The sequence below is a fragment of the Octopus bimaculoides genome, chromosome 2 (genome assembly GCF_046866305.1).
Source record: "Octopus bimaculoides isolate indiv1 chromosome 2, ASM4686630v1, whole genome shotgun sequence".
NCBI classification, from domain to species: Eukaryota; Metazoa; Mollusca; class Cephalopoda; order Octopoda; family Octopodidae; genus Octopus; species Octopus bimaculoides.
Genome location: NC_142929.1, coordinates 90,811,128 through 90,828,429, shown reverse-complemented (window position 1 = coordinate 90,828,429; position 17,302 = coordinate 90,811,128). Strand labels below are relative to the sequence as shown.

Genomic DNA, 17,302 nt, shown 5'->3' with positions numbered 1-17,302 from the left:
GAAGCTAGGGTGACACTAAGGTCTCCATGAGGCTGAGAAGAGGAGAAAGGGGTGTTAGACACTATAAGCCCCATATCCTAATGTGCTGAAAAGAAAAGGAATATTGTCCATCCTGCATATCTCACCCTTTCTATTTCTTGGTAGAAGCCTGATATAAGACGATGTGTCAGATACGTTTGCCTGAAAAATAATGAATTTATATTCTTTTACTGGTGTTTTTTTTCTTTTTCGCATTTAGGAAAGGTACTAAGCTTTCACTTTCTTACCTAAATTAATCCAGTTGCAGAGAAGGGAAAGAGAGAGAGAGAGAGAGAGAGAGAGACAGATAGACAGGCAGGCAGACAGATAGGCAGACAGACATGCAGACAGGGGTAGGAGAGAGAGCAAGAAAAATGCAGGAGTACTTAAAGAATGGACTGAATCTAGCTGGAATCTGATGAGTTGTTATGAAACTTACAAAACATTTGGCATGATTCCACACCACCTACAGAGCATATTAACCAGTTGTTTTGTTGTTTTCATTTTAAAGGCTTTACTAAAGGCAGGGAAAAGTGAAGAAAAAGTTGCAAATTATGTCTTGGTTGAAGAAGTTCAAAGTGGTTGGGAGAGAAAAGACCAGGAAAAGCCTTGTACTCAGAGAATTCTGGATATGTCTGAAAAACTACTAGCATCTCAAAATAAATGGAAGGGATCAGGCAAATTTATCCTTCGAAAAATGAGTGATGTAAGTATTTAATTTTTCTTCCCTCCCCTCTTTATTTTTTTCTTTATTCAATATATTTTTTGCAAACTGAGGTGGCATGCTGACTAACTGTTTGAAAGGTCAGTAGTTAATGTGTGTGTTTCATGTGCCTTGCCTGTTTTACAGGTACTGGCAATGATAGACTCCCATGTCAAAGTTGAAGACCTATTATTCTTTCCAGTGGTTTCCTATTACCTTCTGCTAGTTCATCTACAGTTTACTCTGCTTATCTTCTATTTTCCCAAGCTTATTCTTAAGGCACAGAGCCTATTTAAATCTTAAGCAAAAAGTCTAGTTCATGTTACATCAAGGTATGTTGATACACTGGAGGCCTGTGTGACTTATGCTAAGGAGCCAGCACTCCTCTGAGTCTTACGCCTTATCCACAAGACTATCTTCTGTTATTTGTCCCATAAATAGGGCCTTTGACAAGTATTTTTACCTTGAACAAGAGTGGACCTGGAAGTATTAATGATGAGGCTAGAGCTCCATAGAACCCCCTAATTCTTGAACTGGAGCCTCACTACCAGAAGCAGTTTAATGCCTCATTCTGGACTATATATGTAATATCCAACCACAAATACTATACTGTGTTCATAACCACAGTCCTTAATTAATATCAAGGTGTCAAAGACTGGTACAGTTCACTGCTGTAAGCAGTGATAGTACTAAATTATTGATGAATGTTTTTACAAACTTTCAATATTGATTTCAAATTCTTTCCTTAAATATAGCTAGAGACAGATCTACTCTACCAACTTATTTCATTCTTAAATACTGTATGTAATATATTTAGATTAAATTAAATATTGAGTTATGAGGTTTATTTAAAACTGAACTTACAGTCACATTAGGTTTGGGTATTTGTGTCAGCTCTTTGTGTTCTGAGTTAAAATCTCATCGAAGTCAACCCTGCCTTTCATTCTTTCAAGGTCGATAAAATAATGAGCTAGTCCAAGACAGTGTATTAGCAGAATTATTAGAGCCTTGAATGAGATTTTTCATGTTCTGAATCCTTAAGTAGTAGGCTTAGTCTGTTACCTGGTTTAACATCAACTCGTGGTCTTTCAGTACCATTAGTGGAGTTACAAGCATTCTCTGTTCCAAGCATTCAGGCCAAATTTTCAGTTTGAAGTTAACTTCTCCTTTGCCCCTACAAGCTACAGAGGCCTTAGGAAAAATAAACGGTCATGAACATAGTTTTTTGTTTCTTGACTATAACTATATGATGCAATCATCCATCGCTTGCAAGCAAGTGTGACTTGGTAGCATGTAGGTTCCTGTAGTTGTAACATAGACACCGCCTAAGCCCAATTACACCTGACCCAGCAGAACAACTAGAATGTGACAGTTAGCAGGAGTGGGGGATGCACCAACACCTAGCTGGTATTCATCACAGCTGAGTAGACTAAAGCAATATGAAATGAAATGCATATTCAAAGAAATAATACACTGTCTGGTTCAGGAATTGAGTCCAAGAACTAATGACCACGTGCCAAACACCTTAACCATAAGGCCAAAAGGAGAAATATCAATTAGTAGAAAGAGTAAGGTAACATAGAGTTTTTAGTTTTGTCCTACATCACTGTGTTGCATCAGGATTTAGTTTACTTTTCCTCTCACCACTTCAGTTGTTAATGAAAATACATGTACTAGTATATGCTAGTGGTATGGTTTCAAATGACTCAAAGTCGCCAGCTTTGAGAAGCTTCACCTTATATTTAGTCAAAGAATGACACTAAATGATCGTTTATTGCCTACAGGTAGGTGTAGCTTGGTAGAAAGAAAAGAGGTCAAAGAGGAAGAGAAAGTAGAACATTATGAGGATAAATGCACGACTGAGACAGGGGGTGATTAATGAGCTGCTAATGATGTGGTGCACCAGTTAGTTTGTCGGTGTTGGTCAGGATGACAACAATGATGGTGATTGATATATCAATGAAGACCAAGAGGGATAAAGGCAAAGCATGTATAACAATCACCTTTCACATCATATCTGCAGTCAAGTGGCATTAAAGGTTGACAACTCTCACCAGCCTAAGTGGAATCACATTATATTACATTCTGTCTTGCAAACACTGGGAATCTTGCAGCTGATACAAAAAGGTGTTGAGGTAAAAGTATTAAATATCTTGTTTTGTAGTTCAATACCAACAACATCATAGTTTTCCATGCTGGTATAAATTGTGATATAAAATCAATAACTTATATAAATTAATAAATACAAAAATATAATTCTTTCTGTTGCTTTTAGGACCCAAGTAGTCGTGCTTGGATGACCACCATGTTAACAAATGAACAAAAGGTAAATACATTCTCTTTTTAAATTCTAAATAATGAAATTATATATCAACTTAAATGTTTCCAAAACCTGTAAATGACTCAGCTTGGTTTCATAACATTAATCAGATGTTAAAATGAAAATCACCATGGATAGTATGTAATTGTTTTAAAGTTGGCATTTTTAGAAGATGACCTGCCTATTTTTGACAAGGTAGGTTTTGCCAAGAGATTCAATGCAGCACAAGCTAAAGATGTTGATGCTGATGTTGGATCTACTAGAAATAGTAACCTGATCTTCCTCAAATTAGACGCTATCATCTTTAAAAGAAAATGGAAGTGTATATTATATAACATAATCCTGATTACCCTATGTCTAGAAAGATACTTTAATCACAGCTGGAATGCCTTTGACCAGGGGTCAGCTTGGCTAGGCTTGACCTTGTTCTAAATAATAACAAGATAACACTTGTAAAATTGAACATAAGATTTAAGAAGTTATAGACCCTTCCATTTTTTATATCAAATGACTGTTATTGAAAGCTTCAGTAGCAGAAGGATAGGCTCAATCAGACTTATTACACATTACAGAGTGTCTTAACGAAATGTGTAATGACACTCATATTCATCTGTTATATCTTCACTTATTCAGCAACCACAATATCTTCAATAAGGTCAGTATTAGAATCATGTTAAAGCAGCATACAAGAAAAAAATTCTGTTGAATAGTTATTGATTTTTTTAAAGACCGTTGACACTCCTTGCCAAACAATTGTAATCAAATTGAAATCAAAATCACTTGTCTAAAATTTAATTCCACTAAACTGTTTCACCTTCTCTATCCTTAACATGAGCAAAAAAAAAATCTTTTATCTTGAAGAGGAAGAATAGATGAAGGAATTCTGTTATATTGAAATTGTAAGAAATTTTCTTTTTTCTTTTTTGTTTTAATATTTGCTTCCAGTTCTTAGAGTGAGTGGAGACATCAAGAAACATTAAAATCAATAACTGTTTTATGGAAAAATGAAAAGGAAATCTCTGATGAGAAGCTTTTATAGCAAGGCATGCCCTGGTGATTGAAGCAGTTAAATTTATAAGATAGGAAAACCTATTTTTTTAAACCCATTAAATTTTAAGAAAATCCTTGTGAATTTGGGAAGATTACAGTACAAAATACTGATGGATCATGAAGTTGGTCATGAATGGAACACATTTTTTTTTATAGAGCTGCTTGATTAGAATTGAACCTAGACTTGACAACATTACTTAACAAAATTCAACATTGACTACAAAAATCACAGCAAAAGAAATGGAAAATAAACTTTCTGAGAAACTATGTAATAGAAATATCTGAAAATATCAAATCTCATGAAATACCTAATTTCTGATGAGATTTAATTTATTCTGTATTTAATTTTCTGATTGCTTCTGTTTTTGTCTATCAGCTGATTTAAAGGTTTTTGAGGGAGAGAATTTTTTTTTTAGTATTCTTGGCAAGAAGTGGAGCATTAATACATGAATACATTTTGAGGCATCTATTTTCATTTTTTAATCACCTATCTATAAAGAAAAATGCCACATTCTTTTATAAATTAGAATTCCCGTGCATATCTTCTTTAAAAAGTTACAATGACTATGAAGGAAAAGTCAATTCAAATAAGTGACACTTTAAAGAGATAATAAATATTATTATAGTTAGAGGCAAAAGATTTTTTTTTTAGTCTGACCTTCTATGATTTCCATAATTGGTGGGAGGAAGAGAGGAAGTATTCCCAAACCAGACTTGACCCAAAATGTATACAGCAGAATGAATTCAGATAAATGTTCACAAGAAGCCAGATGGCAGAGTTAAACCATATGACAAAGTCTACCATCCAAGTATGCTATGGTGGGATTGCAAGTCAGGCTAAAAAGAGCCAGAACAAATGCAAGGCACCTGGTCCAATGTTATTACAATTTCACCAATTCACCACCCTGGATTGGTACTTCTATTTGTATATCAACCCTGAAAGAAAGGCAAAGTTATTCTTGGTGGGATATGAACTCAGAGCAGAAAGAGTCGGAACAAAATACAAGGTAAATCATCAGATGGGCCAAAGATTCTATCAATTCACCATTTGTTGCAGATATCCAGTCTGGATATCATAACAGAAATGACAAAGGTACACAACAAATGAAAGAATACTGTGTTGGAAAGAACCAGTCCAACTGTACAAGCATGGAAAGGCAGAATGACAATTATGATGATGACATATACAGTCACCACAGATATAGCATAGAGGGAATTATACATTATTTACATTTGATGGACATTTGTCCTCATCTTGTTAGTTGTTAACACGTTTCGGCTGATATACCTTCCAGCCTTCATCAGGTGTCTTGGGGAAATTTCGAATCTGGGTTCTCATTCCTAAGGTATTTTTTTATGTCATTATTATTATTATTATTATTATTATTATTATTATTATTATTATTATTATTCAAGTCACTGCTTGGAATCGAGCTCAAAATCTTGGGGTTAGTAGCCCATGATTCTGAGTTCAATTCCAAGCAGTGACCTGAATAATAATAATAATAATAATAATAATGTCATCAAAAAATACCTTAGGAATGAGAACCCAGGTTGGAAATTTCCCCAAGACACCTGATGAAGGCTGGAGGGTGTATCAGCTGTAACGTTGTGTTAACAACAAACAAGATGAGGACAAATATCTGTCAAATGTAAATAATGTAAATAATGTACATAATTCCTCATCTCTTAAATATAGAACTGTAGAGTGAATTCTAATCAGTGCTTAATTAATTAACTTAAATAAATCACTAAAATAACACTCTGCAAACTAAGCTAATCAATTAAGCAAGATCAGAATATTTAAACTGGCCATATCTGGCCCAAATAATTTATTGATTTTATGTTCAAACAGACCATGCCCAGCTTCTCAAACCTACCCTACAATGTCATTGTAAAATTACACAGTCACCTCATTGAAATCTCAAAGCTACAAGATAAATAATTCAAAACAATGTGAATGAAAAAGCATTATATTTGACAGAATAATCTGAAAGCTAAAAGGTTAATGACTATGTAGGCTTTATCTATATTTCTCTCTGTAGGAAGATCAAATGGTATTTTATCTCTGAAAAGCATCAAAGTTTGAAGCTGGTCAGTTAGATTAATTTCCTCTGTCTATGGAGAGAAACGAAGAAAATGTTTTGTCACATTAGTCACAAAACAGTGACAGCACCAATGTGTGTGCAAATAAAATAAATAATATAAAATAATAATAAAACAATAATAAAAAGAACTAAGCAACAAAATTACCTTATATCACTACAGATATAGATTAAAATATAATTCTATTTTCCTTTTGTATGCTTTACAGAATAAAATTAAAATTAACTTTATTTATAACTTAACTTAATTCCATTCATTTTTTGCATTTGCTTTGTTCTTTTTAGAAAAAAATGGACTCAACTGATGATGACTCAGCAGTTTGGGATTCAGAAGAGAATATGTTTTTAGTATGTGTATATAATGTCTCACCAGATCAGCCCTATACAGTATTTAAAGCGCCAGTATCTAGTACAGCTCAAGATATAATCACTCAGGTAGATGTTCACTCACAATTCTATACTTTTATTGTACTACAGCATTTTTAAGTTTCATAGTCTGAGTACGCTGTTCTCTAAACATTTCAGTGTGTAAGTTTCATACTTGGTCAGGATTATACCATTCCATTTCTCTGCATCAGCTGCTTGGTATCATTTATACATTTTACATTGTACACAGACAAAGCTGTGTGATTAATAAGTTTGCTTCTCAGCTATGGCATTTTGGGTTCAGTCCCCCTGTGCAGCTATTTAGGTAGGTGTTGTTTACTATAGCCCTAGGCAGCTCAAAGTCTTGTGAGTGGACTTGGTAGATGGAAACTGAAAGACACTCACCATGGAACATGGATCTTAAAGGATGATACTGATAATGATGTGTATGTATGTGTGTCTTTCTTTCATTCACTTGACATCATGTGATCATTTTAAATAAGCATCACCATCATGGAAACAGCATCATTTATTTCCAGTCTTCCATATTTCATAAATGAAATATTACTTTGCTTAGAAACAAGTATGGGTTGGTGAGTGGAAGGGTATCCAGCTGTAGGAAATCTGATTCAACTAATTCTGTCTGACCCATGCAATCTGTGAAAAACAAATGCTAAAATGATGACGATGTTTCCATGCTAGCATGGATTGCACACATAGACAATACAAATGTTTTACAGCCAAATGTCTTTTCTGTCCCTAACCCTTCCCTGTTTTGTCTTCAAAAGCACAGAGCTGGGAGATAATTTGTGACATCATATCACCATTTATTTAGCTTAAAGCATTCATCCGAAAGGATAAACTGCAATCATTGACATACACATTTATACAATGGGTTGTCATGCAGTTTCACATTTCAAATAAATTAATCACACATACATATATGTAGCTGTATAAAATAGAAAGAGGAAACTTAGAATAGTGATGGAGTAAGGTCTCAGATTCAAATAAATAAATAGCTATACATACATATGTACAATATGTATGACTAACAGTATTCAACAGAGTTTATTTACTCTTTTATTTGTTTCAGTCATTTGACTGGCCATGCTGGAGTACCGCCTTTAGTCGAGCAAATCGACCCCAGGACTTATTCTTTGGAAGCCTAGTACTTATTCTGTCAGTCTCTTTGCCGAACCGCTAAGTTATGGGGATGTAAACACACCAGCATCGGTTGTCAAACGATGTTAGGGGGACAAATACAGACACACAAACATATATATATACACACATATATACGACAGGCTTCTTTCAGTTTCCGTCTACCAAATCCACTCACAAGACTTTGGTCGGCCTGAGGCTATAGTAGAAGACACTTGCCCAAGGTGCCACGCAGTGGGACTGAACCATGAACCATGAGGTTCATAAGCAAGCTACTTACCACACAGCCACTCCTACACCTATTCAAAGTTATTTATTTCATCCATCTAAACAATGATTTATCTTGATGGCAGAATTAACTCATGAAGCGAAGAACTCAAGTGAATCTATGTCCTGGAAGACTTAGACTTAAATTTAAACACACACACACACACACACACACACACACACACACACACACACACACACACACACACACACAAATTGAAACCTATCTCGAACCATATTAGTATCACTAGTTTAAAAGGTCCTTCAATCAGTTTATATATTCAAATCTTTACATACACATATTTCATGAATCTACCTCTAAACATTGCTTAAACATACAAATTTATTTTATTTCTTTATCCATTCTAGGCTATGATGAAATCTCGGCGCATCAATATGTGTGATCCACGGGATTTTGTTCTTGTACAAGAATTGGAAGTATTGTTCACATCAGACACAGCTAGCAGTCAGAGAAACAGTCGGACAGTACAGAAATGTGAACGGCACGTATTAAGCAATGAAGATAATGTATATCAAGCTCAAAATGAATGGAAAACATTTGGGAAATTCATTCTTCTGCACAGAAATAAAGTGGATGATGAATTTGAGTTATGTGTAAGTGTTTCCTGATAAAGAAATTTTGAATTTTATTGTCAAAACTTTCATTACAAATCAGTTATATAGGATCTTTTTTCTATTTCTCTTTGTTGATCTAGTTCCGATGATCACTGCTTGAGTAGAATTTAGTGTTTTACTCAAATGTGTCACATTTGTTTTTTTACAGTCTAGTGTATTTTTATTTTCTTTCTTTGTACATTCTAGTGAATTTTCATTTTTTTTAATGTATTAAAGTGCATAATCTTCTATTTCTACTTATTCAAATGCATTTTGTTTCCATTCTTTTGTGGGGGCTGTATTCTACAGTATTTTCTTCTCTCTGCATTATAATGCATTTCTTTGTCCTGTTGATCAGTTTAGTGTTTTTTTTTCATTTTGTATTATAGTGCACTTTCTTCTACCTCTGTGCATCTCATTCTTCGGTTCAAATCAGTACATTTCTTTCTTGCATTTCATTGTTGTTTAGACCAGCCCTCATAGAGTGAACTTATCATTAAAGGTGCTCTGTCCAATGTTTGAATGTTTATTTTTTAAGACAAAATAGAGTCTGTCTTGAAGATTTGGCTGCTATTTCTTGCATGTTGAATAACCATGTAAGAGGCCACTTCATTGGTTTGACATTTTGTTTGTTTGCTTGGTAGTAAATACCAGAATGAACTGGGCAAATTGGAGTCATAAGAGTGCTAGATAGAATGCCTAATGGTATCTATTCCCACTCTCTAGGCTCAAATCCCACTGACATCACCCTTACTTTTCATCCTTTATGGGCTTGATAAAAAAATAAAATAAGGTATCACCCTAGGGCAGTAGACTGGTGGAACTGTAAGAAAATTGGACCAGATGCCTTGAGATATTTGTTCTGGTTCTTTGCATTTTAAGTTCATATCTGACCATGGTTTACCTAGATGCTAGATTTTACACCACCAGCTGGTACAATGTGAGCCCTTAGCACAGTCTACTCTGTTGCAGGCATTGGGCAAGGTGTTTTGGTTGAGGATACCTTTGCCACTCCTTCCCATCAGTCTCAGAGACTTTGTAAAGGACCATGGGCGCTGCCTTTGCTTTTGACTAAAGGATAAAGACCTCTTTGGTCATGAATGACCATGGGATTGCACCTAGAAAGTTAACCTCTGATGCACAAGTCTGGAAAAGGTTGTTTATGGAAGGCCAGCAGTCACCCATGCATACCGACCTCCCCTCCCCATACCACTCAAGTTATTCCAGGGAAAGGTAAAGACTGATACAGTTTGGTACCAGTGACATTGCAACTCATTTCTTCAGATGAATGAACTAGAGCAATGGGAAATAGAGTGTCTTGCTCAAGAACACAACACACAGCCAGTCCAAGAATCAAACTCACTACCTTAGGATTGTGAGCCCGACATTCTAACCACTCAGCTGTGCGCCTTCATTTCCCTAAAAGTTAGAACAAAAAGTGATCGCAGCTAAAATGCTTTTGATCTAGGTCAGTTGGATTTTGGATGACCTGTGGTTAAACAACAAGCAATTTTATATAGACATGCAACTAGGGCCAGCTTTATCGACCCTAATATTTTCATCAAGCAAACTCAATTTGTAAGTAACTTACTGCTTTTCTTGATTTTACCCAAGAGATTATATACTAACATTTTATTATTTCCTGTAACTAATTCTGTTGGTTTGGGGTAACGGCATATTCTTCCATTCATTTTCTTCTCTGACAACAAGACTGCCAACAAATTACATTTTCCACCACATCATTGTTTCTATGTAGCTTTCAATGCTCTCAACCTTAAATATTTTAACAACCTAACTATTGTTCTAAATGCAGAAAGCATTACTGAATACTTTATGCTCTTAACAATTTTAGTTTTTCTAAGTCGAAGAGCATACATCCTTGCAAATTTACTTAGTTATTCTCCTGTGACTATTTCATGAAGTACTGGGAAATCTTTGTTTTATTGCAAAGTTGTCTCCCATATATGATGAAGACGTTAATACTAGTAAAAATCACATAAGATAGAAATTTCTGCTCTGTGTTTTTTTATTCACAGACACATATGTGAGCACACATATACATGTATATACATATACATACATAAATATATACATATATTTACATAAATATATATACATACATAGTCATATATACTTATTTTAAACACACATATTCACATGCACACACACACACACACACACACACACATACAAGCATATACATGCATACATGTGTATATTCATGTATATATACACTCATACACACACATATATATAGACATACATACACATATACTTATATATACATATGCATTTATACGTACTTATATGTATTTATATAAACATATGTAGTATAGGTCATGATAGGGTTAAAAAGGAAATGGTTGTAATGTGCAACAAAGAAGATTGTGCTGTTATGGACATGTGATGCATATAGATGAAGGCAACTGTATAAAATGATGGAGTGAGTAGAAGAGGAAAACCTAGAAAGACATGGGATGAAGGGATGAAATGTTGAAGGATAATCTCAAGTCCTTGAATTTTATGAAGGAGATAATAAAGAAGCAAACTGACCAGAGAAATGCAATTCTCAAGAAACTGCCCAAATCAGTAAAACTAAGTTCTGGAAGTGCTGTGCATGTGTACATACAGTATATGCACAACTGATCCCTTCACTCAATTTCCTCCACAAAACATCCCCCATCACCCTCATCTCTCTAATTGCAGCTTTTCTTTGATATCACCAATCCTTCTCAGAGCTCAGAACCATTTTACTTGATATCCATCCTTCATCCTTATACTGTCCTCTTTCCCCACATTTTACAGTGATCATCCCCGATCCCCCACATTATCTCTCCTTTGCCACCATCATGTGTCTCTCACTCTTTCTATACCCCCTACTTTTGCACCCCACGCACTCTTCCAACCTACCAAATGACATATCATCTCTCTTGCATCATGATTTACTTCTAGTATTGTGTTGAATCAAAAGTTTTGCAATATTTGCTAACTTAATTGCTTTATTCATCAAGTTACAACAAAAGTAGCCTAATATTCAATGTAGAGGCCATCATGTTGTACTGCCTGAAGCCACTTTTATGCCAGTTCTTTGACACTACACTGATATCAACTCTTGTCCACTGAGGTGAAGATTTCCTTCACTGAAGCCTCTACCTCCTCTCGGTTGATAAAGCATCACAAGCACATGAAGTAAGCCATGGATCGGAACAAGTAATAATCCAAAGGAGTTAGGTTTGGACTACATGCTGGTTGTGGCATCAGTTCAATTCCTTGGAGTTTATTCCAGATCATTCAAGTGGTATAAAGTCCTGTGGTGTCTTGATGCAGAAGAGCTTGCTTTCTGTTAACCAATGCTGGGTATTTTAGCTACATAGTGGCATACATCCATGAGATACTGAGCTCACCTGATATTCTCTGAGTGTTATTCACCAGATTTACCCCTAAAGCTTGGAGTACAGCCTCAGAATCCACTTGCAACCCAAGCAAAATTTCTTGAACCATCTGGTTACTGTTCTGTGATCAACTACGATTTCACTTTATGCACATGTTTTTGGTTGCTTTCACATTGTTATGGCCCAGTTTGAACTCAAAAAGTATAAGTTTTCGAATTAGACTACATTGCATATTCATGTGTACAGTTTTTAAATCATACACAGAGTGAAGCAATGCACAACGTGTCAGCAACACCAACTACCACGGTACTACCAACCCCAGTGGATACCTTGCACAGCTTCAACTGCTTCGGTTCATGACATACATGACGCAAACTAGCAAGTATGCAAATATTGCAAAATTTTTGGCTCACCTCAATATCTGTAGGCGTGTTATTACTAACGAGTAATGAATAAAGATGCTGAATCGGGAATAAGTCAGAAATGAATAAGTTCAAAGATGGAAACAGAAAGCAGATATTGTAATGAATTAACAATTGTTTTGTGATTTGATTAAAAGAACTAAAAAAGTTTCCTTTTCTCAAAAATATATTAATGTTGGAATTTCAAAAATTTTTTTAATCGATTCTAGACTTTAAAAAAAAATTAGTTTAGTAAATTACTGATATATTTTTTCATTAATCATCTTGCTCCATTATATTTAGATGAGTCAGTGTCTAATATTGTTTATTATCATAAAATTTTTATAACTTCATGCTACCAACTATATGCACTTCGTATGATTTGTGTCTATAATTTATGAATGTATGTATTGATCACTAAATATCATTCTTACTAATCTTTTTCTTTTTTGTCTCATCATCAACCATAAACTTCAAAAGTCTAACAAATATAAATCTAAGCTGTATGATACTCTATCAATGCATTCCACATTATGAGTGTTCTCTTACATCACAATGTGTGTGTGTGTGTGTGTGTGTGTGTGTGTGTGTGTGTGTGTATGTGAAAATAGGAAGTTGGAAAAATTCTTTTGTATTATTCCCCAATACACATGTTTCATTTGCTAAGAGGAATTACAGAATTGTACATGTTGGAGAAACATGTAAGAAATTTTCTATTAAAACTTCTTCAGTAATACAGAATTTACATTTGGATGAAACGTTTATATATAGTTCATAATCAGGAGTTGTATAGATAGTTAAGAGATAGAATAAATAGCAAACCTTGTAGTACAGAAAGGAAAGAGAGTCACACACACACACACACACACACACACACACACACACACACACACACACATACTCAGACATCCACATATACGTACACACATACCCAAATATATATAAGAAAACATACGTACATACACAAACAGACATATATACAAATAGTGAGCATGTATACAAAATCACCTGCATATTCTTCAGGTTCTGGCTATATATAAATGAGAAACCCATTCTAAATTATCTCGCTGACATACTACGACGAAATCTCCAAGATGCAGATAAGATAGAGATTTTTATTTATTTACGGCCTCAAACATCTCATAATACCTTCGCGATTTAGTTTGCCCTCTATTATTTATCTTGTTTCTCTCCATGAAATTCAATTGAATTCAGTTGTTGTCTTAAATTCATGCTTATTCATTTTCTAAGCTTCCTAAATTCATGCTACGTTATATTCTAATCACATAGAATTCATTGCTCTTTTAAAAATTACGATTTATGCATTGTTGTCTCTCGAATATTTAAAATCTACAATTAAGAGCCCTATCTACTCGCTGGCGGTACCTACCCACCCCTACCCATTTTCCTTTATTCAAAAATTCTTATCGCTCCTTAAAATTATGGCTTTTAAGTGTTGATTTCTCAGCCCAAGAATTACAGCGTGATGTGCTGCTTGACTGGTCCCCCCTCTCTCTCTCTCTTTATATATATATATGATGATGATGATCTTTTCTCCCGCCATGCCTCTGTCTACCCCTCCATCCTCTCTCTCTCTCTTTCGTAGTTTTTCCTTAAGGTCTTCAGGTTCTGGCTATATATAAATGAGAAACCCATTCTAAATTATCTCGCTGACATACTACGACGAAATCTCCAAGATGCAGATAAGATAGAGATTTTTATTTATTTACGGCCTCAAACATCTCATAATACCTTCGCGCTTTAGTTTGCCCTCTATTATTTATCTTGTTTCTCTCCATGAAATTCAATTGAATTCAGTTGTTGTCTTAAATTCATGCTTATTCATTTTCTAAGCTTCCTAAATTCATGCTACGTTATATTCTAATCACATAGAATTCATTGCTCTTTTAAAAATTACGATTTATGCATTGTTGTCTCTCAAATATTTAAAATCTACAATTAAGAGCCCTATCTACTCGCTGACGGTAACCCGCCCTCCCACCCCCTCCACCGGAAGTTCATTCCTCTGTCATCCTGTCAACCTCGGCTGTCTCCCGGAACCCATCTAGTGGCCTTGGCCATCCTCTCCCCTACCTTTGGGTAGCGCATTAAGTTTGAGAAATGTTTGCAGGTTGTAGGTACTGTTTTGCTTATGAATTCTTCCAATTGCAAGTTTTCTTTTCAGGTACACGACACTGCTTTTCCCCTTCCCAGGCTACAGGCCCACACCCCCAACACCCATACTGTTAGGATTGGCACTCTCAACGTCGGCACGCTGAAAGGTAGATCTGGTGAAATTGTTGAGATGCTTGAACGGAGACGCGTAGATATGTGCTGCATCCAGGAAGTAAGATGGAGAGGAGGTTCTGCGAGGTTCCTCACAGGCAAAGAACACAGGTACAAGATTTTCTGGGCAGGGAACACTGACGGGGTCGGGGGCGTAGGAATACTTCTAGCTGAGAAATGGGTGGATAAGGTAATCGAGGTCGTTAGAGTAAGTGACAGAGTACTTAAGATCAGACTAGTGCTTCATCATAGATTAGCTACTGTCATCTCAGCCTATGCACCTCAACCGGGGCTACCAGATGGTCTGAAAGACCAATTCTATGACACCCTCTTGCAAACTACCTCGTCGACGAGTGACAGGGACCTTCTCTTTGTGGCTGGAGACTTCAACGGTCATGTCGGACGTCGTGCTGGAGGCTTCCATGGCATACATGGAGGCTATGGCTTCGGTTCCCGCAACGAGGAGGGAACCAGACTGCTGGAGTTCTGTGATGCAACCAATCTTATGGTCTGCAATACCAACTTCAGGAAACCTGCCAGTCACCTAGTCACCTACCGCTCCGGCAGACACTCTAGCCAAATCGACTACATCCTCGCCAGAAATAGGGAAAGAGGGCGGCTTATAAATGCCAAAACCTACCCTGGCGAAGAATGTACCCCACAACATAGATTAGTAGTTAGCGACTTTGGGATCAAGGCAAAATGGGTGCCCAGAATTAGACAGGCTTGGAGAAGAAGGGTGTGGAAGCTTAAAGACCCTGCAAACGGACAGAGACTTAGAGACAAGTTACTTGAAGCATTTAACGAAATAGAAGGGGATATAGCATCATACAACGTGGAAGACAATTGGAGATTTCTGCGGGACAACCTGTTGAAAGCCACCGACCAGATTTGTGGGTGGTGTAAGGTCCCCTCCCGACCCAGAGTAACGTGGTGGTGGAACAAGGAGGTAGACAGGGCTATTAGACAAAAGAAACAGGCTTGGAAGGACTGGAAGAACGGTGGTAGCAGGGAATTGTACCAATGTGCCAGAAGGGAGGCTAGGCGACAGGTTTATTTAGCCAGAGGGGAAGCAGATAAGGAAAGATTTGCCAATGTTCTGCGCCGTGAGGACCAAAGACTCGAGGTATTTCGTGTTGCAAGACAGTGTAGGAGAGAGAATAGTGATGTTGTAGGAGAGAAATGTGTTCGCATGGATGATGGTACGCTTGCATTAAATGAGGATGCAAAGAAAGAGGTCTGGAGATGCCACTACGATAGATTGCTTAATAAAGAGAATGAATGGGAGAAAGAGAGCCTGCCGTATGTCGACCCAATAGAGGGACCAGCTATCCGAGTTGATAGTACCAGGGTAGATAAAGCAATTAAGAGTATGAAGACCGGGAAAGCCCCCGGCCCATCAGGAATCACTGCAGAGATGCTCAAAATATCTGGCAGTGTTGGCTATAGCCTAGTCACCCGTATTACGAACCAGGTGATACACGAAGGAGTCATACCCAATGACTGGTGTAGCAGCATCATAGTCAACTGCTACAAAGGTAAAGGGGACGCTTTAGATACAAATAATTACAGAGGCATCAAGCTGTTAGATCAGGTTATGAAAGTTACAGAGAGGGTCATAGCCCAACTAATTAGGGAGCGAATCAATTTAGATGAGATGCAGTTTGGGTTCGTGCCAGGTAAAAGCACTACTGATGCCTTATTTCTAGTGAGACAGTTGCAGGAGAAATACCTAGCTAAGGATAAACCTCTGTACCTGGCTTTCGTTGACATGGAGAAAGCCTTTGACAGGGTCCCCCGATCCCTTATCTGGTGGTCAATGAGGAAACTTGGGATAGAAGAATGGTTAGTGAGAGCTGTGCGAGCCATGTACAGAGATGCTGCCAGTAAGGTGAGGGTTGGAAATGAGTACAGCAATGAATTCCGGGTAGAGGTAGGGGTCCACCAAGGTTCCGTCCTCAGCCCCCTCTTATTTACCATAGTCCTCCAGGCAATCACAGAGGAGTTCAAGACAGGTTGCCCCTGGGAGCTCCTCTATGCTGATGACCTTGCCCTAATTGCGGAGTCACTATCAGAACTAGAGGAGAAGTTTCAGGTGTGGAAGCAAGGTCTAGAATTGAAGGGCCTTAGAGTCAACCTAGCTAAAACCAAAATCCTAATAAGTAGGAAGGTAGATAAAACACAAACCCCTTCAGGTAGATGGCCCTGCTCAGTATGTAGAAAAGGAGTAGGTAGTAACTCTATAAGATGTACCCGGTGCAAGCTATGGACACATAAGAGGTGCAGCAACATCAAAGGCAGGTTAACTAGCAAGTTAGTTTTTGTTTGTGGCAGATGTTCAGGTGCAATAAAGACTGCAAACAAACAGGAAACAACTTCTATCTCATTCCAGGGTGAAAAACTAGAGGTAGTCGATAGCTTCTGCTATCTGGGCGACCAAGTTAGTAGTGGGGGTGGGTGCGCTGAAAGTGTAGCTGCTAGAATAAGAATAGCCTGGGCAAAGTTTAGAGAGCTCTTACCCTTGCTGGCGACAAAGGGACTCTCACTCAGAGTAAAAGGCAGACTGTATGACGCATGCGTACGAACAACCATGCTACATGGCAGTGAAACATGGGCTG

General features: G+C 36.9%; 1 protein-coding gene across 7 annotated transcripts in view; it reads left to right on the top strand.

Annotated features, from left to right (window-relative positions):
* Positions 1-17,302, top strand: part of LOC106874430 (1-phosphatidylinositol 4,5-bisphosphate phosphodiesterase epsilon-1) — a 1,217,386-nt gene that overhangs the window by 1,173,947 nt on the left and 26,137 nt on the right. For all 7 annotated transcript variants that reach the window (XM_089347149.1, XM_052978429.2, XM_052978428.2 and 4 more), the window contains 4 exons: positions 530-724; positions 2,997-3,047; positions 6,482-6,631; positions 8,360-8,605. In XM_089347149.1, the coding sequence (XP_089203275.1) occupies positions 530-724; positions 2,997-3,047; positions 6,482-6,631; positions 8,360-8,605 (642 nt within the window). The remainder of the gene's footprint in view (positions 1-529; positions 725-2,996; positions 3,048-6,481; positions 6,632-8,359; positions 8,606-17,302) is intronic.